At 42.1% G+C, this 27496-nt stretch overlaps 1 protein-coding gene across 13 annotated transcripts in view; it reads left to right on the top strand.

Annotated features, from left to right (window-relative positions):
* Window positions 1-27496, top strand: part of EPB41L3 (erythrocyte membrane protein band 4.1 like 3) — a 168117-nt gene that overhangs the window by 20568 nt on the left and 120053 nt on the right. For all 13 annotated transcript variants that reach the window (XM_069957740.1, XM_069957747.1, XM_069957741.1 and 10 more), the window contains one exon: window positions 25422-25602. In XM_069957740.1, the coding sequence (XP_069813841.1) occupies window positions 25435-25602 (168 nt within the window). In that variant the 5' untranslated portion in view covers window positions 25422-25434. Of the gene's footprint in view, window positions 1-25421; window positions 25603-27496 lie in introns of those variants that run through there.

The following is a 27496-nucleotide window of genomic DNA, read 5'->3' as shown; positions in this document are numbered from 1 at the left end:
AGGACCTCAGATGTGGCCCTTGACTCCATTACAGTTAGTGTTCCGTTTCCCCCGATCTGCAGTAGGAAGGTGGCTGCACATATGCAGTCATTCTCTATGATCTATAAAACCAGCAGCTATGGCGGAACCTATCAATATTCTAATAGAGGAGGAGAAGGATTGTGGTCCTAGTACTTCAGAGATAAAATTTCAAAACTTTATTTCATATATATAAATTGTTTAAAACAGAGGTCATGTAGAGGCTGCCAAAAGAACCAACGCGATTCCTGCGCATGCGTGCTTAATCTTGATTATGCGCGCATGCGCACAAAACACGTTGGTTCTTTTGGCAGCCTCTACATGACCTCTGTTTTTACCTATTTTTTTTTTATATGAAATAAAGTTTTGAAATTTTTATCTCCGGAGTACTTGGACTCCTCCTATTGCTATTGCTGAATAGGCAATAGGCAAACGCTGGACCTGTGCACCCTCTATCATTGACTAAGATCCCTTCAATTCCTGGAGGTGAGCTGACTTTCATCGTTTCAATATTCAAATAGGTTCTGCCATAGCTCCTGTTTTTATAGATCATAGAGAGTGACTGCATATATCAATATTCTAATATTTATTCTAATTTAAAAGTAATCAGTTACGATCTTGTAATTTTTATGTAAATCATTCATTAGTTTGATTGACTTTACAGGCAAACATTGACATTTAGGTTGTTTGCGAGCTATCAGCGTAATATTAAGATGGTAAGTGTATTTGAGATAAGTGTAATTAATAGCACATATTGCAGGTGTTACTAAATTTACATAGAATAGTGTAGATTCATCACACTTGTTATATTGCTTCGAAGTCAGCCATCATTTCTGATGCCATTCCATTTAAGTCTCTTAGTATCATTATTATGTGCATCACACTGGGTTTATATAGCTTTTCAACTTCTCACTGAGCACAGTGTGGCAGATTTACTATTACAAATGAGCCAGAATTTGGGGTCATTTGTGCCAGAAAACTGACTTGCATGATTTGGGATGTGCCATTGGTAAAATGACGCATGGTTGAACATGGTGGAACATTTGTTACCAAATTGAGTTTTGACACAGTTTAACCCCTTAACGACATCGGGCGTAAACTTACACCCTCGCGCCCTGGTACTTGGCGCATCAGGGCGTAAATTTACGCCCGATGTTTCCCCGATCGCTGTGTGCGAACACGCCTGCTAAATCATAGCAGGCCATCATAGCTTCTCGGCACGGGGGGTGGTTAATACCCCCAGTGCTTACGATCGCCGCTATAGGCTGATCAATTCAGATCAGCCAATAGCGGCGATCGGAACCTTTCCGGGTCATCGGTGACTCGATGACCCGGAAAAAAATGGCGGTCGGTGCTGTCCGAGGACGGCACCGACCGCCATTACTGTAAAAAGTAATAGTGGTCACCGTGCCACCGGCCCGATCGCCGTGAACGGCCGGCCGTTCACGGCGATCGGGCCGGTGGCACGGCGATCAGAGTCCCACAAAATAATAAATACCTGCTCTGGACCCCTCCGCTACCTAGCTGAGGGGTCCAGGGCAGGTATTTGTACATTACTCACCTGTCCCGGGGTCCTGATCGGCGTCTTCCGGGTTCGCGGCGTCCTCCGTCATTCCGTTCGGTCTTCGGGTCTTTCTGGCGGTCCCCGTCGTCTTCTTTCGGCTATTTTCGGCTCCAGCCTCGTCATTTTCCGGATTTTGCGCTCTGCTGCCCTCTAGCGGCTGATATGTGTAATACACTTATCAACAGCTACAGGGATGTTCAGAATGTAGAAAAAGTTTTTTTTTTTTCCAAATTTTTTTTTTTCTATTTTCCGCACCCTATCGACGCTGAGTGTTGATCAGCATCACACGAAAGTGCGCTGCTAATCAGCAACTCCTCCTTTTTGGCGTAGGGTGTTTTTTTTCTATATTCTACTGCCACGGTCTGCTGATAAGTGCCGCACATAAGTGCGGCATTTATCAGCAACTCCTTTGTTGGCGTAGGTTTTTTTTTTTATACTTACTGTAAGAAAAACACGTAAAAAACACTACATTACACCACACTACATTGAATAAAGTTTGAGACTACACCACTACATACCCCATATACCAATCCCCGTATAAAGATGGCCCCCAGGGTGTTTTCGGCGTCAGAGGGATACGTTATTATTGCCTCCGACACCGAAACAGCCAGTGAGGATGAATGGGGGGGGATCCTTCTTTCCTCCATTCATCCTCATCATCCAGTGACGTGTCTGGGGGTAGCGTAGCGTACACTGCCCCCCAGACACGTCTTTTCCGCCAGTACCGTCCCAATAAGAGATGACGGTATGGCGTAAAATTCTACAAACTCTGTGAGCGTACCTCAGGGTGCTCTTACAGATTTAGGGTACGTGCACACTGCAGAATGGCGAAGGATAACCCTTTGTGCATTCCGCAGCTGGCACCCGCCGGCGGACTGATGCGGGCGCATGTCTCTACCCGTGTCATAGACTCCATTCTATGCACGGGCGGATTCCGTCGTCCATCCAAAGAATGAATACGTTGGACGGAGAGCGGAATCCGCCCGTGCATAGAATGGAGTCTATGACACGGACGGAGACGTGCGCCTGCATCAGTCAGCCGGCGGGTGCCAACTGCGGAATGCACAAAGGGTTATCTGTCGCGATTCCGCAGTGTGCACGTACCCTTAGAGTGTATGTAGGAAGGGACACCTGAATCCAGCCCCCAGATGCCCCCTCCCCCCCCCCATCCTCGGAACAAGTGGAAAGATCGTCCGGGAACTGATCTTCCCACTGCTGGATAAAGGTCACCACCTGTACGGGGATAACTTTTATACCAGCACCCCCTCTTCCGGTCCCTCGCTGCCCTGTAGCTTGCGGCACGATACGAAAATATCAGAAGCCGTAATAGAGCCCTAATATTTAGCAGCCATGGAGCGGACCCAGCGCTTCTGGATATGAAGGACCCCGTATCGCACCAGGACAACATTTTCCAGGTGACGTCCCCCACACTGGAAAACAGGAGACCCCAGAAGAAGTGCAGAGTGTGGCGTAACAGGGGGATCAGGAAGGACGCCATTTTCCAGTGTGACACCTGTCCTGATCACCCCGGCCTCTGCATACTGGATCGCTCCAAGGCGCACCACACGTCATTGGGGTTCTACATTATCTAAATTCTGTCCCTTATTCCTATTTCAGGGGTCACGTTGATCCAGGGATTATTCTGATCGCCAATATGGAGTCGGGAAGGAATTTTTCCCCTGTGATGAGGCTACTATCGTCTGCCTTATGAGGGTTTTTTGCCTTCCTCTGGATCAACACAGATTGAGTTTGATAAACACCTGTCATTTTAAACCTTATAAACCAATAATTGGCCTAATACCCCCAAATAAATTAGAATGGTCCCTTTTCCCCAGCTAAGTAGGTATGGCCGCCAGTCCCATTAGAGGATGCCATGATGCAATTACAAAGCCTCTGTGCGGCCAGGACAGTAGAAACCCCCCACAAGTGACCCCATTCTGGAAACTACACCCCATAAGGAATCTAACAAGGGGGGCAGCGGGGATATGGCCCCCTGGTGACGGCCACATTTGGGACGTGAAAATGAAAAAAATGGTATTTTTTATTTTCTCTGCACATGTTCTACGTAAGTGACTGTCACCAGTGGGGTCCATATCCTCACTGCACCCCTTGTTAGATTCCTTATGGGGTGTAGTTTCCAGAATGGGGTCACTTGTCGGGGGTTTCTACTGACCTGGCAGCACAGGAGCTTTGTAATTGCGACATGGCCTCCATCCTCCATTCCAGCCTCTAAATGGCGCTCTGTCCCTTTGGTGGCTTGCCCTGTGCTCATATGGCACATTATGTCCACATGTGGGGTATTTTCGTACTCAGGGGAAACTACCCTACACGTTTTGTGTTAATTTTCTTTTTTAACCCCTTGTGGAAATGGAAAAAATCAAGGCTAGACCAACATTTAGTGTAATTTTTGTAAAATTTTTACTCTAAATCATTAATCTTGTCATGATTTTTTCATTTTCACAAGGGGCTAAAAGATAAAAAAAAAACAATAAATGTGTAGAGCAATTTCCCCTGAGTACGGAAATACCCCACATGTGGACATAAAGCGCCATGCGGGTGCAGGGTAAGCCTCCGAAGGGAAGGAGCACCATTTCGTTTTTGAAGGCTGGATTTGGATGGAATGGATTTCGAGGGGCCATGTTGCATTCAAAAGGCCTCTGTGTTGCCAAGACAGTTGAAACCCCCCACAAATTTCCCCCGAGTCCGTAAATACCCCACATGTGGACATAAAGCACCATGTGGGCGCAGGGCAAGCCTCCAAAGGGAAGGAGCGCCATTTGGATTTTGGAGGTTGGATTTGGCTAGAATGGATGATGAACGCCATGTCGCATTTACAGAGCCCTCATGCTGCCAAAACACTGGAAACCCCCCACAAGTGACCCCATTCTGGAAACTGCACCCCTCAAGGAATCTAACAAGGGGTGCAGTGAGGATATGGACCCCTTGATGACGGGCACATTTGTGCCATGAAAGTGAAAAAATGAAATTTTTTACTTTTACGTCACATTGTTCCACATTTGTGCCCGTCACCAGTGGGGTCCATATGCTCACTGTGCCCCTTTTTAGATTCCTTGAGGGGTGTAGTTTCCAGAATGGAGTCACTTGTGGGGGGTTTCCAGTGTCTTGGCAGCACGAGGGCTCTGTAAATGCGACATGGCCCTTGAAATCCTTTCCAGTGAAATTCAGCTTCCAAAAGCCAATTGGCGCTCCTTCCCTTTGGAGGCTCGTCCTGCGCCCCCTTGGCACTTTATCGCCGCATGTGGGGTATTTCCGTACTCGGGAGAAACTGCTCTACACATTTTGTGTCTTTTTTTTCCTCTTATCCCTTTAGGAAAATGAAAAATTGAAGGCTAGAACAACGTTTTAGTGTAAAAAATAAATTTTTCTTTTTTCACGCCATATTGTTCGGAAAATCTGTGAAGCACCTGTGGGGTCCAAATGCTCATTGCACCCCTTGTTACATTCCTTGAGGGGTGTAGTTTTCTAAATGGTGTCCCTTTAGGGGTGTTTTTTAGGTTTTGGCACCCCAGAGCCTCTGCCAACCTGAAGTGGTACAGTCAGAAATGACCAAATATAACGGAGGCGTTGAAATTCACTAGGCGCTCCTTTGTATCTGAGGCTTGTGGTTGCGTCAAATAGCGCAATAGGGCCACATATGGGGTATTTCTATAAACTGCAGAAACGGGGCAATAATTATTGGGGTGCATTTCTCTGGTAATAGGTTTATAATTATGAAAAATATTGGATTACAATAAAATCTCTGCACAGAAAATTAAAATTTTCAAATTTCTTACACACTTAGCTTTTATTTCTGTGACTCCCCTAAAGGGTTAAAACACTTTCTGGATATGCTTTTGCAGAGTGTGGGGGGTGCAGTTTCTGAAATGGGGTGCTTTGTGGGGCTTTCTAACATACAGGCCCCTCAAATACACTTTAAACCTGAACAGGTCCCTAAAAATATCTGATTTTGAAATTTTACTGAAAATTTGGAAATTTGCTGCTAATGTTTTAAGCTCCCTATTGTCTAAAAAAAATGAAAGATCGTTTAATAAATGCTGCCAACATAAAGTAGACATGTTGCTAATGCTATTTAATATATAATTTATGTGGTATAACCACTTTCTGTATACTCAAAAAAGTTTCAAAGTTGGAAAAATGCATTTTTTCAAATTTTTTCACATTATTTGGGGTTTTTTCATAAAGATTCGTTATGAGTATCGACTCCAATTTACCAGAAATGTAAAGTACAATATGTCACGAGAAAACAATCTCAGAATCAGCCGGATAGGTAAAAGCATCCCGAAGTTATTAATGAATAAAGTGACACTGGTCATATTCATAAAATTTGTCTCTGTCATTAAGGCCATTTCAGGCTCTGTCCTTAAGGGGTTAAAGGGGTTGTCCAGGATAAAAAAAATATATAGCTGACTTCTAGAAACGGCACCTCATCTGTCCTCAGATTGTGTGTGGTATTACAAACTAGCACAATTCACTTCAATAGAAGGGAACTGCAAAATCGTACTCAGAGACTGATGCTGTTTCTGAAAGGAAGTAGCTGTTTTGTTTTTTTTATAATTCTAAATAACCTTTTTCCACAATCTTACCCCCCCAGAAAAACCCACTTGTACCTTTGGATAGTTGCTTTTAAGATCTGTCCTGGGGTCCATTTGGCAGGTGATGCAGTTATTGTCCTAAAAAACAACTTTTAAAGTTGCAGCCTGTGCCAAACAGGAGTATCTGTGCTCTAACTTTGCACCACCCCTCCGTCCCTCCTCCTCACCCTCACCCATCATTAGGAATGGCACTGGAACATTTTCTCCATGCTGAACATTGCACAGGTGCTTAACGATCCATCCCATGTGCCTGGCTGACACAGGTGGGGAATAGGAGACAATCTGCCTGGAGCATTCCTAATGATGAGGAGGGTGGGGAGGGGTGGTGCAAAGTTAGGGCACAGATACTCCTGTTTGGCATGGGCTGCAAGTTTAAAAGTTGTTTTTTTAGGACAATAACTGCATTTCCTGCCGAACGGGCCCAAGGACAGATTTTGGATTAAAAGCAGCTATTCAAAGGTACAATTGGTTTGGGGAGTCAGATTGTGGGTACAGAGTCGCTTTAAAGGGGTTATCCAGTGCTACAAAAACATGGCCACTTTCTTTCAGAGACACGACTCTTGTCTCCAGTTCAGGTGCAGTTTGCAATTAAGCTCCATTCACTTCAATGGAACTGAGCAGCAAAACCCTGCCCAAGCTGAATTCTCTGGAAGAAAGTGGCCATGTTTTTGTAGCACTGGATAACCCCTTTAAGCCAGTTAATGGTTAGTGTAAACTTAAGGCCCTATTACACTAAGCGATAATTGCTTCTTGTAGTAGTAATGTTAAAAGGCAACGTTCAGCCGACATGCACAATGTTGGCTGATCGTTGCCTTTCAACAAGTTTAAACAGCAATGATGCAGATAGCAACAATCTGCTGCCACTCCATGTAATAGGAGCGACGACAGAAGACCGTCGCTATATGTTATGGGCTGCCCAAGCATCTAACTCTCACTGTCGGCGGGTGTAATAGGGCCGGTGGTGACCGCAGAACGAGGAGCAGTTAGGCACTAATCTGACTAATCAGGTTGGTGCTCCACTTTTTTGGTGGATTTATCATGTGTGAATATTTTTATTTTTGAACAAAAAAAATTGTGCAGCAGTACTCGACTGCTACCCTAGGGTACTTGTTCAGCCAAGCTGTTTTAGGCAAACATAGTGCAAGAATTATCAATGACTTATAAAGAGTTTGCAGCGTATTTCACGGTGTAATTATGCTGCGTTTACACAGACAGATTTATCTGACTGATTTTTTTAAGCCAAAACCAGGGACAGACTATAAAAAGAGAACAGGCCATGAAGGAAAGATTGAGATTTCTCCTCTTTTCAAATCCATTCCTGGCTTTGGCTTCAAATCTTTGGCAGATAATCTGTCAGATAATCTTTCTGTCTAAATGGACCCTACGTTTTGCAGAAATTCTGCTGCGATACTCTGTATCATTATAGTCTATGGCCCTGTATTCTCACAGAGGATATTCTTTCATGTAGTGACAGACATATTTAACTAATTATCTGCTGGTAAAAATAATAAACAGCAAAAATTTGCTGCGTCATGAATGGGTTAAAATTTTCTAGCTACTAAAAAAGTGACTTTTGTGGCCATTCTGTTGTGGTCTATAGCAGCATGTCAACCCCTGGCAATAAGAGGTTGTTGTAGTTGTGGCAGCACAAGGACGTGATATGAATGTGTTTAATATTGCATAGACATGGCTATGCATACAGCGTGGAATGAATTATGTGCCAACATGTTTTGTTGCCTTTATGCTCCCATTAATGCGTAGATAGGATTCATGTTCATGCTTTTTTAACTTGCTGGCATTATAAAGTGTTAGAATTTTATTATGTTGATTTCCGTGCTCCTCCAGGTTTGTTTTCATGGTGCTCATCATAGACTGTTGTCAATATCTTATAGATTCAATTTGGCTGATGTGATTTGTTATATTTTTGTGTCGCTGATATAGGAGTGTAATTTGACCTGCTGGTAATGTTGTTCCCTTGTAATGTTGTTCATTAGCCTTCTGTTCACAAAGGAAATGAGCTGGAATGTGCTGTAAATGAGCATTTAACTGCAGATTTTACAGCAGCAGTTTTCCATAAAACTTTGCCAAAGTTACTTGATTACTTTCCAATATTAATAATAAGGATTCTGCTTTACGGTGTGTTTTAGATCTTTAGATCTTTGCAATGTATATGTTGTGTGGAAATGAAGAGTATACCTGAAGCCTGCACCGCGTGGCCCCAACAATCTGAATGGACGATGACTCTGTAGCTCCCCAGTTTGATCCGTACATTATTGTTCTTGTAAACATGGAAAGCAGATTGTTGTATAAATGTTTGTAGACTGCCGGTTACCAATAAAATATAATCCACCAGCTCACAAGATGAGCAGAGAACAACACAGATGTTCATTTTGTGTAATAGTAGAATTAGGTTATGTTGGTACATTGCAAATTAATGTATAATAAGCCATTCAAGCCATTCCAGCACTGCTAGATGAGGGAGTAATTGGAGTGCTTTGAAGATCTGTCGTCTTTTGGCTTTAGTCCCGCGGCTCTTTGGGTTGCCTACCCATGACATAGAACAATAATGGCAATGGCGGAACATTTTTGTTGACGGAGACAGTTTTTCAGCATTTCCAATTAGTTTGTTGTTGATGGTCTTCCATGAGAATTCCTAAAAGCCTGACATAGTTACACACAATGTTTTGGTTATTTCAACAATAAAGCCTACCTGGCATAATTCTATGCTCAAAAATTAAATAATTAGCTCTGTGTACGGTTCACAGGTGTATTTCCAGCCTCCATAAAGGGAATATATTGCCTAGATTTTTTTTTTACCGATTAGAGAGAGATACTTAAACATGCTCTTTTTTTCCTATTTTGTTTCTATTTTCTGATTTGTATATATTTTTTTTTATTTCAACTTTTGTACATTTAGTGACATGTTTTACGGCAAGCCTCGTGGACACAGACAATAATAGACATACCCTGTCCTCTTGAGATGTATGTAAAACATTACTGAGTATGCTCTGTGACCTTTGAAGATTTCTTTCCACAGGTTACTGCTATATTCTTATTCTGGTGCTATTTATCTACTAGTATCACCTGTCGCTGTAATGCTGTACAGATCACTTTACAGCAGCCTCTTCTTATCACCACACACAGCGCAGGAAGTCCTAGCTAAAGGTCCCCATACATTCTATACTTTATAGTTGGCCATAATTGCTGCTTATGCTGGGTTTGGCCATCCCCCTGCCGCCTCCTGAAATGGGGTCGGGCATGTCTGTCATTGAAGGTGTATAGGGATTTAGTTTTAGACCTAGTGGTGAGATTAAAAACTGAAAGATTTCATGATTTTATAATATAGACAGTAAAATGAGAAATTAGAAAAAACACAAAAAAATTATGTTTTACATAAAAATGGATTTAAACAATAGGTCTGGTAATTTTTTCAGATAAAAGCATAAAAGTGTGTGTTCCTTCTCCAACCCATTATCTGATATCTCAGTTGTCAGCACTGAATGTAGATTTAATTCACCCAGAAAATAGCAGGGTTGCAGTTTATGGAGTAATATTAAACACAGTACTATGGAAGTATAAATGTCAGTGGCTGACTTATCCTCCCCACAGCTTGTAGGTTGCAGCCAATGCTATGTCTGTTTGTTATGCTTTTTGTATATTATCCCTGTGTGCATTCATCAGTCCATACTTTGGAATGGTGTGCATCATGCTGGTGTTACTGACATGCAGTGCAGTAGTAGATCACTCAGCTTTAGGCCGGGTTTACATATGTCCGGCGGTGCGGCGGCGTTTCCCTCCGGCGCAGGAGAAAAGCGCCGGAGGGAAACGCATCTTTGAACTGATCCCATTGTTTTCAATGGGATCGTTCAAAATGTGCGGCGGGAAATAGTGGCCGCCGCATCGCCGGACCGTCGGTGCGTTAGGACGCATCTTGCAGCGTCCTGGCGGACCGCCGCTCCGGTGATGCGGCGCCGCACCAATACAATGGAATAGAGCGCCGGATGCCTCGCCGGGCAGGACGCATGCCGTTCGGCTCTGGCATCCGGCGTTCAGTCAAATAGTACACAAAATAAACATATATCTCCCCCTGTGTGCTCTCCCCCTCCCCTATAGTCCCCCCTTGGTCCCCCAGTAGTATATCACCCCCCCTGTTTCTCCTCCAGTAGTATATAGCCCCCCTGTTGCCCCCCCAGTAATATTTAGCTTCCCTGTGTGCTCTCCCCCAATTAGTATACAGCATTGCTGTGCGCTCTCCCCCAATAGTATATAGCCCCCCATGTGCGCTCTCCCCCTCCCATATAGCCTCCCTGTGCACTCTCCCCCTCCCATATAGCCCCCCTGTGCACTCTCCCCCTCCCATATAGCCCCCCTGTGCGCTCTCCCCTTGTAGTATATAGCCCCCCTGTGAGCTCCCCCAATTTAGTATATAGCCCCCGTGCGCTCCCCCGCAAATCCCATTGAAAATGACAGGAAAACATACTGGGGAAAAAAATGTCAACTGATGAGCGCAACTTGTGACAACTGATGACAACTGATGGAAACTGATGGCAACTGATGGTTTTTAATGAAAAGACGGATAGAAAAACTGATGACAACTGATGCATTTTTGGCATCAGTTGTGACATCAGTTGTGGTCAGTTTTTAGGCAAAAAACGCAACTGATGCCAACTTATATATGTAAACCCAGCCTTACAACCATGCGCAAATAATGTACCATGTCAGTTTATTTGTAAGGCCAAGTGTGTGTGTCCCATTGATAAAGCAGTCATAAAGCCATACAAGTTATTGTACATTTTGGATTTACAGACATATCAAAGACAAAAAAGTCATGTCTTTGTGGCCTTGCAGACACTGGGCTAATGACCTATTTAAATTTGGGGACATGGACCCCCAACAATCTAATATTGATGGCCTATCCTGAATTTGGGCCATCATCATTGTATAGGGCTGGATAATTGCCTCATGTTTAAAGGGAACCAGTCAGACCAATTGGGTTTCCTGGAGCACTGTATAAAGCTCTTGTGCAGCTTGAGGCCTGCATCGGCCGCAGCAGCAGCTTTATACCCGAGAAAATGAAGTTCAATCCCCCCTCAGGCACGGCCTCTTGCTTGTCACTCATCCGACGGGGAGCCACCCAGATGACTACCTGCCGCATCTCTCCCTGTCACACGCTGGGGTATTAAACTTAATTTTTTCGGGTATAAAGCTGCTTCTGTGGCCGATATGTCCTGTGAGCTGCACAGGAGTTTTATACAGTACTCTAGGGAACTTGGACTAATTGGGGCCCTTTAAGTCTTAATTCTGCATTCTGTAGACAAGTTAAAGAAAGTGGCAAGAATAGCTAGCTAAACTCAGTGTTCAGTCCTGAAGCATCACAGTGTTTTCTCTCTGACTTGCATTCATTATGAGCAGACTTCACTTCCTTTCCCGTCAGGTTTGGTTGCAGGCTACAAATGTTAATCACTGTAAATGCAATTGCGGTATTGTAATTAAAATGGATTGCGCTTACCATAGGAAAACTGTTTTCTACACAATAAAGATCAAGACTTTAAAGGGAACCTGTCACCCCCCGTGCCGGGGTGACAGGCTCCCGACCCCCCGTTAGAGCCCCCTATACTTACCTAATCCCGCCGGGTCCCGCTTCTGGAGATGGTTGGGTGAAGAAGATCTCAGGCGCTGCAGCCCGGCGGGCACGCTGAGAGATGAGTCCAACGCTCATAGAGAATGACGGAGCGCTGGACTCTCCTGTCATTCTCTATGGGTGTTGGACTCACCTCTCAGCGCGCGCGCCGGGCTGCAGCGGCTGAGATCTTCATCACCCGACCACCTCCAGAAGCGGGACCCGGCGGGATTAGGTAAGTATAGGGGGCTCTAACGGGGGGTCGGGAGCCTGTCACCCCGGCACGGGGGGTGACAGGTTCCCTTTAATGAGAAATCTAGGGTACAATTTTTTCATGATAACTTTTTGTAATAAAAAAGGTGTTGGAAAACCTGTTCCTACACCATAAGGCTGGGTTCACACTACATATATTTCAGTCAGTATTGTGGTCCTCATATTGCAACCAAAACCAGGAGTGGATTAAAAACACAGAAAGGATCTGTTCACACAATGTTGAAATTGAGTGGATGGCCGCCATTTAATGGCAAATATTTGCTGTTATTTTAAAACAACGGCTGTTACATTGAAATAATGGCAGTTATTTACTGTTATATGGCGGCCATCCACTCAATTTCAACATTGTGTGAACAGATCCTTTCTGTGTTTTTAATCCACTCCTGGTTTTGGTTGCAATATGAGGACCACAATACTTACTGAAATATACGTAGTGTGAACCCAGCCTTATTGTGTATATTGCTGCACTATATTGTGTCCAAAAGAAACAAATTGTAATTTTTTGTGCAAAGTATATGCTGATCTGTCTGTATTAGATGGTGGTATTAGTTAAAAGGGTTTTGCCATCATGGACACATACGGTATAGCCTATCCACATGGGGGAGAAGATTTATCAGGATGCGCCCCTGCCGTACGCCACGGAAAAGGTGCAGATTCACCCCTGAGGCATATGCCGAATATGCCGTATTCCCTGCTCTCTTATGGGCGGGCAGGGTGCGCGGCAAGGCATGGCCTCCTCCCATGCCAGATTTATCATGATTTACACCTAATCGCAGGTTTAAATCCTAATACAAAACTATACCTGCTTCCAAGATTTGTCCAGGTGCTGGGATGTTAGTTTCCCTGCAGCCCAGGGAGTTTATTAATCAACCCCTAAATGCCTGGGAAAAAAAACAACCCTTTAAGAGTTTTTTTTTTTTTTTATTTCAATTATAGTAACCATCATATGTTCAGTTCTGGTCACCTTTGAGATAATCATCCTCCTAGAAGACCACTGATCAGTGCAATTTAGGTGGTCATCTCAAAAAGTCTTTTAGTTTTATTTTCATGCAGTTTACAATTCTTAAAGGGTTATTTCAGTCTACAACATTAAAATGAGTGGTCTGGTTATGCTCTCTGGTCCCTGCTCTCGAAATTGCAAAAGGTCCTAGCAGTCAGACCCATACATTCATAAACAGTAACAGTAAACGGTGGGCCTCCTCCCCTCCTGCCCACTATGCATATTCATAACTGCATAGTGGGCTGTACACACTGCGGCTGTGCAGGGAAACAGTCCCGCTGGAGACAGGCTGCTTCCCGCGCATTCGTGAATCCACCGGGCCGCTGCCGATCCTCCCGGAGGTTCCTCAGGATGTAAAAGATAGACTTTATACTTACATCCTGAGGGGCCTCTGGGAGGATCGCTGGCGGCACGGGGGTCCACACATGCGCGGGAAGCAGCCCGTCTCCGGCGGAACTGCTTCCCTGCGCAGTCACAGTGTATACAGCCCAATATGCAGTTATGAATATGCATAGTGGGCAGGACAGGAGGGGGCCGGCTGGGCGGGCCGCGGCGATGCTCTCTGGCCCGGAGCAACGCCCTAAATGCTTTTATGCTAGTATTTGCATAAGAGCATTTAGTGATTTTACAAACTAAGCGGGGCAGGACAGGGGTTAAAGTAACGGCTATCTAATACTGAGGGACCCAGCTACTGCGGCATATCAGCAGGTTCTCTGGGAAGAACCGCTTTAAGGAGTTATGGATGAAGTGTATATACTGTGAAAATGGCATTTCTTCTTTGTCAGCAGGTTTTTAAGGTACATCATCTGATCTCTAGGATTCCAAGCTCAGCAATACTCAGATATGTTACAACCACTTTAAAATGAGACCTCTAGAGTAAGAAGTGTATGCAGATATCAATATTTCAGGTATTCTGCTTAATAGATGTTATTTTGCAATCAATGTATGCAAAAAATTGTTCTATGAAGAAATAGCTGTCAGTACCTGAACTATTTGGCTCTGTTCACATGGATACAGCAGATTTCACTTTTTTTTTTACAGAAGCACATGGTACATGATGTTCAGAATAAGTAAATATTTGCCATACCGTATCTGGAATTTCCATCATGCATCAAATTACAAACCTATCCACAAATAATGATTTAATTAAAATTCCAGCATCTAAATTTAAATTTAAATATATTTCTGTCCTCTTGTATGTTTCTCATCTTGCATAGTAGAGATGGATTTGGTCTTAAGTAAGATCTGCTTCTTTAAAGCTTAAAGTGGTAGACTTGTAAATAAAAACTGTCTACGAAATTTTGTTTCCAGTTTTGCAATCAAAGTTGGCCTAGTGCCAAGACTGAAAACTGCAAGATTTCAGGATTAATTTGTAATAAAGGTAGTGAAACATCATCAAAATTCTGAAAAAATAAAAATAAAAAAAATACATAAAAACTTGACCCAAAGTTGTTACCCAGCGTTTAAAAAGTTTTTGTATGTTGCTGTACCCGACTCCCACTGGTAATGTGCAGTGTCCCCTCTGAGCAGGGCCCCAATTGAAAAAACAAACAAACCATCAACTTGCCTGTTTCTGGCAGCTCCTCTGTCCTGGCAGTTGCATGTCTCCTCTGCCATCCTTCTGGCGCAGGCAGTGTGCTACAGAGACACTGCCTGTGCCGGAAGTCCCTGCAGCCTCTGTTATTAGCCTGCAGGGACTTCTGGCACAGGCAGTGTTTCTGTACCACACTGCCTGTGCCGAGAAGATGACAGAGATGATGTGCCAAGAGAAAGGAGCTGCCGGGAATGGGTAACAGGTGAGTTGATGTGTTTTTTTTTTTTGTTTCCTGCAGGAGAAGGGGGTTGCGGGGCAGGCATAGGCGCTAATAGTAGTTGCCGCAGACAGTGGGGCCGTTTTTGAGTTCCCCCACGTATGCAGCAACTATACCAGGCGTATAAGTTGACCCACGACTTTTGGACAGAATTTTCAAGGTTAAAAAGTCGTCTTATAAGCTGGAAAACACAGTACATTCCTACTCATGGTCTAAGACTCCTAGTTGGAGTGAGACACAGACTTTAAAGGAAACTAGCCAGAGAAGGTGGTGTGAGAGTAGCCTTGTGTATCCTTTCTTCCTAGAAGTTCAAGTGGAGCATCAATGGTCTGTTAGTCTCCATAGGTCTTTATGAAGTTCTCCTTAAGCAGAAACTTAATCTCTTTGGTCCCATTCAAATAATAAAAGTTTACAATCTAAATGCTATAAAATGGTAATAAAACACACATGCAAACACAATGTAGATACTTTCTTAAAACTGTAAAGCTTTTTCTCATCCATCGACTTCTATGAATGCTGCCTTTACAAACAGATCTCTATTTTACCCATGTAGAAGTAGGTTTTGCTGTACCTGGCTGCATTTTGTATTTATGTACATTATCAATTTGTGTTCTATACCAGGGCTTCTCAAACTTTTTCTACTGGAGCCTCACCCAACAGGCCAAGGCAATGTCGGGCCTCACCAGATTGACCAAGATGGTGCCTGGACCTCACCATTTGTAGTGAAAGTCCATTTAAAAGCTGAAAATACTGCTAGGGCTACCTTTCACCCATCTCCCCACCTCTATATACTAATAAAACAAGTACAAAAAAGTTAATAATGTTGCTAAAATTTCAATTTTTGCAAACAGCAAAAGGTCTGTGCAGATAAAAGTCACTTTTGTGAAAACTGGCTCCTCAGCTGGGCCTCACCAACAACTAGGGGGCGCCTCACGGTTTGAGAAGCACTGTTCTATACTGTATAAAGTATGTTGCGCTATATATTTAGCATGCAGACAGCAACAGTAAAGCAATTACTGCGGTTAGATCCAGGCCAGGCTGATTGTAAATCAATCTGCTTTTGTGCATCGGAGTACTTGGAGACCCACTTTACACTTAATGCTGTATAATGTGAAGTGAACCACTGTCATAATTGACAGAACAAGTGGTTGGTTAAATACAGTTGGCCTATGGTAATAATAGCAGCCATCTAGACTACTGTGATTCTCCACAGTTAACATTTTTGTTGCAGTAAAATCAAGTCCACCACTGAATCAGAACCTCTCTTTTAGAAGAGGGTGTTTGATGGTACTGAGCAATGTCCCTCATGGTATACAGGGTTCTAGAATGTCTGATGATTACTGACACTGATGACTAAAATTCTATTCTAAATAAACACGGTTACATCAGACAAGTGAGGCGGAAGGGAAGCTGTTTACTCTTCCACCTTTTGTGCTGCACAATGGGGTTGAAGCAGGCTTTTGAGATTTAATTTGTTTTGTAGATGTCACATCCCAGAGTACTGACTAATGCGTTTTCCCAGGCGAGAGCTGAGAAGAGTGCTTATCTCTGCAGTATTTCATTCTGATACCAATTGCAGGCTCCATTTCTGTTGCAAAGCACACAAGCACACAGCAGAGTGGATTAATACCACAGATTGTTGATGTGACAGTTCTGCTAGAAAAATCTACCTGTTTCACATAATAAACCAGCTGATCTGATATTTGCTTGAAAAAAGTTAACACTTTTTATTACACGCTAGATGTCAGTTATGGTAAATCACTGTTCTAGATCTCAGTAGAATTTGTTGCTCACGACTTAACAATTGGTTCCGATTAAAAGTTTTCTTATCAAGAACTCCATTAGAATTGAGGTTGTGAATCTGAAAAGGGTGGTACGTGAAGGTCCCATGTAATAGGTTTCTGAAGAATAGAATTCATATCTACACATATACCACATGTGTCTCCTCGGTGGCTCTTTTAGCTATACACCACTCCTCAAGCACCATTATATAGTTATCTGTCACATCTTGTTGATGTATAATGGCTTAATGGCTGGATGGATTATGTTAGAAATCCACCAAGAGAAAAGGAGAGGGAGGAGTATTTTTTAAAATTTTGTTAGTACTTTGTATTTTGTATTTGCACTGTGCTCTTTATCAAAAACTTTAATGAAAGTACTATACATGTATATCTATATTACTATTATATTACTATACCTCACTATTATTATAGAGATAATATAACTGAGCTATTATAGGGAATGTACATCTGACATCTTTTTGGCACTGGTTTATTAAATGTAGAGGCCATCAGACATTACCACTTTCATTTGCAATAATAATAATAATAATAATAATAACAACCATAATATTAAAAACAGTAATGTCTTGTCAGGTGGACAGCACCTGTAAAAATTATATAGACATAATTTTCTGTAGATCTCCATTGTATCTTCTTTCTTTGTATTGGTAGCCTGACAGCTGCATCTCCCAGGGCAGTCAGCTAGCGGGAGTGTTGTCTTGCCGCTGTATGTGTGGTCATCAGTACGCAGCTTGAGGAGAACTCTGCTGTGAAAAGTGGTGGAAACTCATGATTCAACTCCTTCAAATAGCTACCAGTCCTTGATGCACATCCCACTATGCTGTACATGGCTAAATCCTGTAATGAATGGCTGCCAGATGTAATAACAGAGCTCACTTCATGTTGTATACTGATGAGCACATGAAAACCATGGCAGGCCATCACTGCTGCAATGTGATTGATGGCTCTGGTTAAAGTTCCTGCTGCATAGGTCCTGCACTGAACACTCAACTCAATGCTACTGGAATTATAAGACATACAGTGCTGACCTAGAATTTAAAACAACAAATGATAAAGTATATGTGCATAGCATCAAATGAGGTTTCTTCCCACATTCTCTTTTTGGATCTTGGTCCCGATCCCACAGCCAGGGAAATCGTAAGGTGGAAGGCAGCAGCCCTTCTTATACACCTACAAGCCTACATTAGAGTTGTGCCCAATGCGTTCGACCTAACCAGGTGAGAGTGCATTGTGTGAATTTGCACATACACATCTCACAGGGTTAATCTGCCTGCACATGCAGCGCCACTGTCTTTCATTTTTTTTCTTTTCATGTACCACATTCTCTAAGGGGCCTTTTAAGCTTATGGTTGATATGTGTTTAATTGTAGTGGGACCAAGACCAAGAAGCATTACTGCTGTAGTGAAAGGTGTCAATGTTGCTGTTCTTTATTTCTGGTCCTGAAGAACATTGATACTATAATATTACAAAAATGAACTTTAGCTCTGTTTGACAGGATAAGTAAAAGGCCTCATTTATACATCTGTAATGCAGCCCATAATGAGCCCATTGCGGACTCATACATTTCAGTGGCCCCGTTCACACATCTGTACATGTTATGGGGCCGTGATCCTAGAACAGACCCACAATTGCAGCACGGTTTACTATCTAAGGCTATGTTCACACAATGTATCTTTTCGTAAAAGTACGGCCGTTGTTGCATTTGGGAACAACGGCCGTACTTTTTATGAAAAGATAAGTTGCCTTGTCTTCTATGGAATCCCGTCCAGAGCGTATACACATAGTATACGCTCCGGCCGGGATCTCTCACGGCACCATAGAAAACTGACATGTCAGTTTTCTGTGGCTGCTATTCAGTGAATAGCGGCCGCAGAAAACCCTGTCAGTGCATACTATGGAGCAAGCGGCTCCAGTCGTACTACAGGCTGGGTCACGGAACTACTGGTCTCTTACGATGTGTGAACATAGCCTAACTATGTGTAGGTCTGTGCACAACTATGGAGGCCTAATACTGTGAATCTTATATGCTGCTATGTTTGCAATTATACTTCTCATAGTGTATGCCACATATAACTTACTTTTGAAGCCTTTCTAGGGACTGAGAATCTTTGGTGGTAGCAGTGGTAACATTTTATTATATTTTTTTCTTAAGAAAATAGCAAAGTAAATTATTGCTACAGATGAGAGAACTTATAGTAAGCTCCATCCTTCTTCTCCAGGCGGTGTGATTCAAGTGCAGAGATTTCTGGTTTGCACAAACTCAAACTTACTATAAGTTCACTCATTTCTAAATACTACATTGAATAAATCATGTGCTCCTGCCTAGATTTATTTAAAAAAATAATGCTAATTATTGCTAGGATTATTATTATTATTATTCTATTATTCGTAGTATTGCTTTGAAATTCCTCTCTGGACAATTTTAAAAGTCCATTTACAGAGAAAGATTAAGGGAATCATCCCAGCTCCTTGTAAACCTCTCAACTCATACAGATTTGTATAAAGTGATGAGAGGAAAAGTCAGGTTCTGTTGAGGACAATCTGTCACAAAGAAAACTACACAGAGGAAAGAGGAATGTGTTAAAATATAACACAGAAGAGCGGATGTGTGAGACAGCCTATGTTTTTCTATTTACACCTGACAGCATTTCCAATGAAAAGCTCACAAAATACATATCAAACCCAGAAGACTGAGGCCTACTTTGAAATGTTTATGTTTTTTTTTTAATTATAGGAATGCAGCCCCTGGCAAAAAATTATAGAATGGATGCACAGTTTGAGGATTTTTACCCAGGTTCTTGACTTCATAGCAAATACACAAACCATGAAAACCAATGTTTAAAGGGAACCAATTAGCACGATTATGTGCTCATATAGCTCCCAGCTGCAGCAAATAGAGCTCCTACACATCTGTGGTGTCTTCATCTGTAAGGGTTCCTTTACACAGAGAGATTTATCTGACAGATTTTTGAAGCCAAAACCAGGAATGGATTTGAAAAGAGTGGCCTCATTGCAGCGCCTCTCTCTTTTTGCTGCCTTTCTTCTTATTACCTAAGTCCATGGGGGGGGGAGGGGAGAGTCGGAGGCTCCTACGAATTTCTTTAAAGGGGTACTCCGGTGGGGGGGCTATTTTGGGATCTGGCCGGGGAGGAGGTGGCTGAGGGAAACAACGTCCACTCACCTCCCTGGTTCCAGCGGTGGGTCCCATATCGCAGCGCTCCGTGCCCGGGTGCCTGGCCGCTTCTTGATCCCGCCTCTGTCACTGACTGGCTGAGCGGACTTGAGACGTCATGTCTCGAGCCCATGTCAGACACCAGGAAACGGCCGGGGACCGGAGCACTGCGATGCGGGACCCACCACTGGAACCGGGGAGGTAAGTGGACGTTGTTTCCCTCAGCCACCTCCTCCCCTGCCAGATCCCAAAATAGCCCCCCGCCGGAGTACCCCTTTAATAGCTGAACACTCTGGTTTAATGACATGTCTTTAATAAATGACAATAAATTATTATCAAAGGGGTACTCCGGACGGGGCGTCTTTTTTCAGTGTTCACTGTCACTTTTCAGTGTCACCTTCCAGGCCCCAGTGCTGGGACCCACATCATGCTGCTCTGGTGGGGCTTCCATACGGGTTAATGTGATCGGCCTCTGTGATTAAACAAGGGCCATTGCTGCAAACATGTTAAACTGTGTGAACGAGGCCTTAATGTCCTAACCCTTTAATTCCCCTTTAGTGCCCCCCCCCACCTTCATGAATCCACTTAACAGTAGAAGGAATTGTGTAGGGAGGTTAATATCGTGGTAAATAATTGTGATCACAGTATTTTAGGAGTGATACCTTTTGTTGACCAACAAAAAATTGTTAGAACTGTGAGCTTTCAGGATTTAAAAGAATCACAAAGTTCACAAAAGGGGGGTTAAATATTTCTACGTTGTAACAGGGTAGGGTTCCAGTGTGGGGTAACTTTGTTTAGGGTCATCACTTCACAGGGTCATCACTCCACATGCCAAGAGGCTTTTTGAGTGCCGTTTATCATTCTATTTAATAGCGTCATTTATTACCCTTCCTCTACCCCCTACATATAACACTTGGTATACTATTGGAGCATTGTCCTGAATAGGTCCCCAACCTTGGGGTACACAGTCTCCTATGATAAACAATCTCCCTGTGAAAGTGGCTAATTGACTGAACGTGTATTGTTTTGCTCTAGTGGTTTGGGTCTTTCAGAACTATTAAAAGTTATGTTTTAACTAGCAATTCCCTTCATCTTGATCCATAGTGAAGAATTATGCAGCTTTCATTTCGACAGAAGTTGTAGACTTTTTGTTAGTGAATGGAAACATTTATTGCATCTCTCCGTTTAATGAATTTCCGCTCCGTGGAAGCAAAGCTGCAGTAACCTTACATGACCACTACACAATTTATGGAGCTGTCTGCTTCCAAATCTGTTCTCTGTATATCCAGCACTAGCACCTCTGATGAGTGGGGTACCAGGAAGAAATTAAAAGCTTACGATACCAAGGTACAGCACTGCCAACAATAAAACTCTGTATTTCAGATTTTTGAGAGCAACTGCCTTTTAAGCAATTTGCTGCTGAAATGTGGAGTTTGGGATCATATGTTTTTTATTTTTCCTGGTATTCTAATATCCAGGCCCAACTATACTTTGGGAGTATTCCAGACATTGATCGTGACGACTGGCTGCCTTTCCTGGACCACTGTACCCCATTCATTTGGGGAAATATGCACAAAGCCCAAGTGAGAGGCCTAATATACCTATAGGACATGTTATCTACTATATCACATGAGGCGCCATCCTCCGCTTATCGTTTTTGTACCCTTCTTTTCTGCAGATCAGTGGGGGTGTCTAAACCCTCGCCAATCGGATATTGATGGCCCATCAATATCTATTGAGGACATTATCTATTGAGGACAAGCCAATAATAAAAAATGTGCTGGAGAAACCCTGTGTCCATCCCAGGCTAAACTATATATTACTTACATTTAAAATACACTTTATACAATTGTAAGCAGAGGAATAAGCGTACATGTATAAAAGGTTATGTCTTTTACTCCTAATGGCAGAAGCTTTTCTTTGATAATGTTGGAGATTTTACATATCAAGAAGAGCATTCTGAAGTCCTAATGGGAGAAGCGAAGACATCCTTCAGTACTAAACTAAATATGCGCTTGCAGTTATGCTAGTTATCTTAGAATCTGAAATGAATGCTCAAAACACATTTCTACAGAAAAGGCTTCTGGCGGCATTGAGCAGCACAGGCTCTTAGAGAAGAGTTAAAATCTTCAAAAAGATTTTTTGTATCAACACTGATTGCCTGATTGAAAGTCCATTTGGGAATACTTTCATGGTTACAATCAGTTTTAGATATTCTTTTTCTGTCATTATACCTTTTTGGTATGCTTATTTATTTTTCTTTTCATAACCGAAAAAAAAAAAAAGTTTTAATTCACATTTCTGCTTTTCCCCTTTTTATGCATTAGATTTTTGTTGATTTATCCTAACTTTTTTTTATTTGTCTTTGATATGGCCATCCTAAGGGTTTTTTTTTTGTGTGACTAGTTTTAATTCTTAATGATCCTTAGTTTTCCATATAAAGTTAATTTAAAAAAAAAAAAATATTTGCTGGATTGGAAAATAACCCACATTTTTATTTTTAAAGCTTTTGATAGGGCAGATTTTATTATGTGTTTGCCCCTAGACCATGTCATATAATGCCCCAATGCCATCTTTTTAAAAAAACAAAAACAAAAAACATTTTTATATATTTTAGGCAATTTTTTGTCTCAAGCGACAAGGGGGCAATGCTTAAAGGGAAAGAGAGCAACAAAAAAGAGCATGGCAGTAAGGCTGGGTTCACACTACGTTTTTGAAATCTGTGTTTTGCAAAAAACTGATGAAAAACAGATGGAAAAAACGGATGCAACTGTGTGCATCCGTTTTTCCATTGACTTCAATTATAAAAAAAAACAAAAACGGATCTGTTTCTGTTGACGGACACAAAAACGTGGTCTACCACGTTTTTGTCTGTCAAAAAAAACAAACAGATCCGCTTTGTTCCTTTTTTTTTTTTTTTTTATAATGGAAGTCAATGAAAAAACGGATGCACACAGTTGCATCCGTTTTTTCTATCCGTTTTTCATCTGTTTTTTTTTTTCTTCAAAAAACGGATTGCAAAAACGTAGTGTGAACCCAGCCTAAAATACACAAACATCTTGCTGTAGAAAATTAGCTCAAAGTAAGACAACCATTGGTTCAAATCAGCTGAATTTATCATACATCATGAGCCCATGAGAAAAATATACATTGTGCAATCCATTTTTTTAATTTTATATTGACAATGCTTTGTGAAGCCTTGTTCTTTTGCAGAGTGAGTTGTAGTTTTTCTTGGTACTTTTTTGGAGTACATATTTTTTTAAATCATTCCTTGTATTATTTTAGCCTACTTAGTGAGCACTATGCAGACCTTCATTAGGCACAGCTTAGATAAATTTACTAGGGATGGTCCGAACCTGCTTCGGTTCGGGTTCGTACGAACCCGAACTTTCGGAAATGATTCCTGCTGTTTGCCCGCTCCGAGGAGAGGGTGGATACAGCGGGAGGACCATAGGCTGTATCCCAGTTTTCCAGGCGGTCCTCCCGCTGTATCCACCCGCTGCACGGAGCGGGCAGACAGCGGGAATCTGATGCCGAGCGTTCGGGTTCATACGAACCCGAACCTCGGTAGGTTCAGACCATCCCTAAAATTTACCCCCATACACCATATTCTATGACTGCTCTGGAGCATATGCTGTGTTGGATAGTCGGAGCCTATTCCTGTATTGTGCTCATTTCACCGCTGTCATTTTCACATTGTGGGAACATAGCCTAAAAGGGCGTAAAAGGCATATTTATTAATTTATTACTTATCTTGTACCTTGACATTTGATTAATACTTTGTAAACTTTTTTTTAATCATATGCATTTTGTGTTTTTTCTATATTATTTTACCAATACTACCTGGGACTTCCACCACATTTTATGTTTTAGACAACATTTTTTAGACACATGTGACAAGGAGTGACTTCACTGAAAAGGCACCCAACTTAACTGCGTGATAAATGCGGCACATTATGGCGCACATATTTCTGCATATAAGTGAACCAGTGGTGGAGAAACAGGCTACATAATGTGCCAGATTTCCAAACAGCATAAGTAAGTGTTAATAATCTGCTCCATAGGCTAGTCTACATTTACACTGCTTGATCGCATAGTTTTGGATTATTTCACCCACTTTTCTCTTACTCTTTAAGGCTGGGTTCACACTACGTATATTTCAGTCAGTATTGCAACCAAAACCAGAAGTGGATTAAAAACACAGAAAGGATCTGTTCACACAATGTTGAAATTGAGTGGATGGCCGCCATTTAATGGCAAATATTTGCTGTTATTTTAAAACAACGGCTGTTATATTGAAATAATGGCAGTTATTTACTGTTATATGGCGGCCATCCACTCAATTTCAACATTGTGTGAACAGATCCTTTCTGTGTTTTTAATCCACTCCTGGTTTTGGTTGCAATACTGACTGAAATATACTGACTGAAATATACATATACTGACTGAAATATACGTAGTGTGAACGCAGCCTAAAGGAGACTGGGGTGTTTTTTGGCAGTGTCGGGGAGGATGAAAGAAGGAACATGCCTTCTCCTCCCCCACTCCAGCGCTGATGCTGGTATGCCGCAACTCCAACTCCCTCTGGTCCCAGCCGCTTCTTGGTAAGAGAGGGGACCGGGGATGTGAAATGCCAGGCCCGCTCAGCCAGTCAGCAGGCCTTGTGGCATCCTGCCTTGGCCGCTGGCTGACTGAGCAGACCTGACACATCACGTCCCAGGTCCCCACTCAGACCCAGAAGCATCCGGGACCCGAAGTCCGGAGCTGTGGGATATCGGCATCAGTGCTGGAGTAGGGGAGGTGAAAGCATGTTACTACTTTCATCCTCCTCACCACTCTGCCAAAAATCACCCCAGCCCAGAATTTTTCTTTAAGTTAAATCTACACATTGAATGGCAAATCCACAATATAAATCAATGTTTTCCATATGAGAAATAATTATATAAACATCCGTAACTAAATTTGTGCACTCTTAAAGAAACTGAGGAGAAGATTACAAGGCATAAAGATAAACTACAAATATTGCCACTCATTGTGGCAGATTTACTAATCCTGTTTATTTCTTAGACAGCATATACTACACAGTCTAATCAATGCACTTAATGTGTCACAGTGGTTCAATGGTTTAATAAATTTGGCGGCAATGTTAGCACAATTGAAGACAAAGTTAGTGCACATATATGTTGGTAAATTAGCCCTATTGTGTCCAGGTCTTCAGTTTTAAGATTAACATTTTTATTATTTAAGGTGTGGTTTTTTTTGTCAGAAAATTAGAATGGATTAAAAGTTTTGTAGCTATTAGATTTTTTTTTATTATTATTAAATATTAAGTCATGCTTAAAGCATAAGCACTCATTTGATGAAATATTTATGGTGATGAGTTCTAAAAGCCTTCTCTGTCTAGCCCTGTTTTAATTATGTATTCAGTTTTTTAAGATTTGTGACCCCCGCCGTGTTTTTTCCAGGTTTCTTTTTCTAGTTTTAACAAATAAGTTATTATTTGTATTTTTTGCTATGTATTTAGCTGAATATCTTCTCTTTCCTCAGAAAATAAAACAACATGACTTTAGAAACGGGCTCCGAATCTGAAGCCAAACAAGACCAGGAGAAAGACCAGAAAGGGTCAGGTGGAACACAACCAGGGCAGCAGCCCGGAGAAGATCATCAAAACGCATTAGAAAATTTCCCAGCTGCAGCTGCACATAGTACACCCTTGAAAAGTGAAAAGGCAAGTGTCATTTACTTTTCCATCTCCTCATACTGCAACCATTACCAGTTCCATTCAACCATTTTTCATTTATTAAAAGTGTTCTTACTTTGAGTGCAAAATCAATATAACCTAATGATTTCCAGTTCACCTTTGAGTGCTATGCTGAGAATAACGGCAAAAAGACTTTTGATGTGTCAGATACCAGCTGCAAAATCCTATTAACCTGTTATGTTGGTCCTAATCTACAAATGTGGAGATGGCTGAATATTTGGGCAGACCTTTTATTCTGTTGGTCTGGTTTACCTAATGAAGTCCGGAGTTTTGACCCTCACCAATCGGATATACATATGTTATCCTAGTTAGTTAAGCCCCTATTACACGGGGCGATGTGGAGAGCAAATGAGCGCCGACCTGTCAGGTTAGTGCTCGCTTGCTCCTTGTTCCCCCGTCCACTGCCGGTGCTATTACACATTGCTAACAGCGAGCAAGGAGGAGCTGGTAAGAGCAGCAGGGGCTGCCTGGGTGATCATCAGATAGCCCATAGGAGACAGCAGCAGTCTGCTGCCACCACTCCTATTGCACGAAGCGACGACAGCAGATCGCTGCCAGGCTGATCGTTGCTCTTTCAGGCTGTTGAAAGACATCAGGCGACATTGTGCATGTCGGCTGATCGTTGTCTTCTATTGCACGAAATGATTATGGGCCATAACGGATGCAGATTAGAGAAGCAATTATGTATGGCGAGGCTGTCCCCAAGATAATGATCAGACAGAAGTGCCGATGTAAGCATTGGCCACCCTTAAGAACTAAAGCTGCTGTTTTCTTTGGTGGTATGGGGCTACTTTGAAATCCTTCACCTTTTTGTTCTATTTTGGACATTTTTGTTACTTTTGTCTAGTTGAAACTTTTTTTTCCATCTAAACTAAAATTATGGCAGACAGTTCAAGGTGCAAAAACATAATTTGTGTATGTGCCTATCCCTTTTTATCCAGCTCTGGATAAATGTGAAATACATTGATCAAATAAAGAGCATTAAGGGCCAACACATTATGTTGTGTTGAACATTTTTGGGTTAGATGTTCAATGCAAAGGGATCTTAATACAAATTAGTTATGTTTTGCAAATGGGCTCAATTAAAGTGAACTTGTCAGCAAGAAACCAGGGGTGTAATTAAGAACATGGCTATAGGGCTTTCTTGTCATGATTTTGGGCATATCTTTTTTTCTAATCTCCATGGTCCTTTTCAGTGTCAATTTATAAAGCTTTTTGTTAAAATGTAAATGAGGCTCCAAAGCTCAGGGGGTGTACTGCAGCCTGGCAAGAGCCCAGGTCCATGTTTGATTTACACTACCCAACCTTGCTTTTTGTTCTAAGCGAGATAAGAAGCCACCGGAGCAATCTGTTTTGCTTCTCTCCATTGAGAACACTTGGCTGAGCTTAACATGATCATGTATATGTGGGAAAGAGATAGCTTTTGGATAAATGAATTATGTATTGGCTTTATTTATTTTTTAGGTAACAGGTAAGCTACCGGTATTATGTTTAATTTCACAGTTTGATACCAGACATTATGATACAGATGAGCTGTGTGTCCCCAGCTGGTCCAGTGTTCTCCTTTTCCTACAGGACACAAATAGCACTTTTATTATGTAAGCTCTTCCCATACAATTAACAAATAATGGTTGTTATGACAGCCTTTTTCAAACAAGTGAGTCTATAATGAATGCTAGGCACAAGCCCACACCTGAGTCACATTCTATTGCCTTAACAGTAAATTGGAGGAAAACTTGAAGGAAGCATTAACCACAAATGGCAGTCTGTTCATTTTAGAAAGTACATAGTAATCTTCATAAAAAGCGACAAGTGTCTTAATTTTGGGTGATTAATAGCCTAACAGCGCTTCCCCATTTAT

Source organism: Dendropsophus ebraccatus, chromosome 2 (assembly GCF_027789765.1).
Source record: "Dendropsophus ebraccatus isolate aDenEbr1 chromosome 2, aDenEbr1.pat, whole genome shotgun sequence".
Lineage (NCBI taxonomy): Eukaryota > Metazoa > Chordata > Amphibia > Anura > Hylidae > Dendropsophus > Dendropsophus ebraccatus.
The sequence above is the reverse complement of the archived record's forward strand: the minus strand, read 5'-3'. Positions and strand labels throughout refer to the sequence as shown.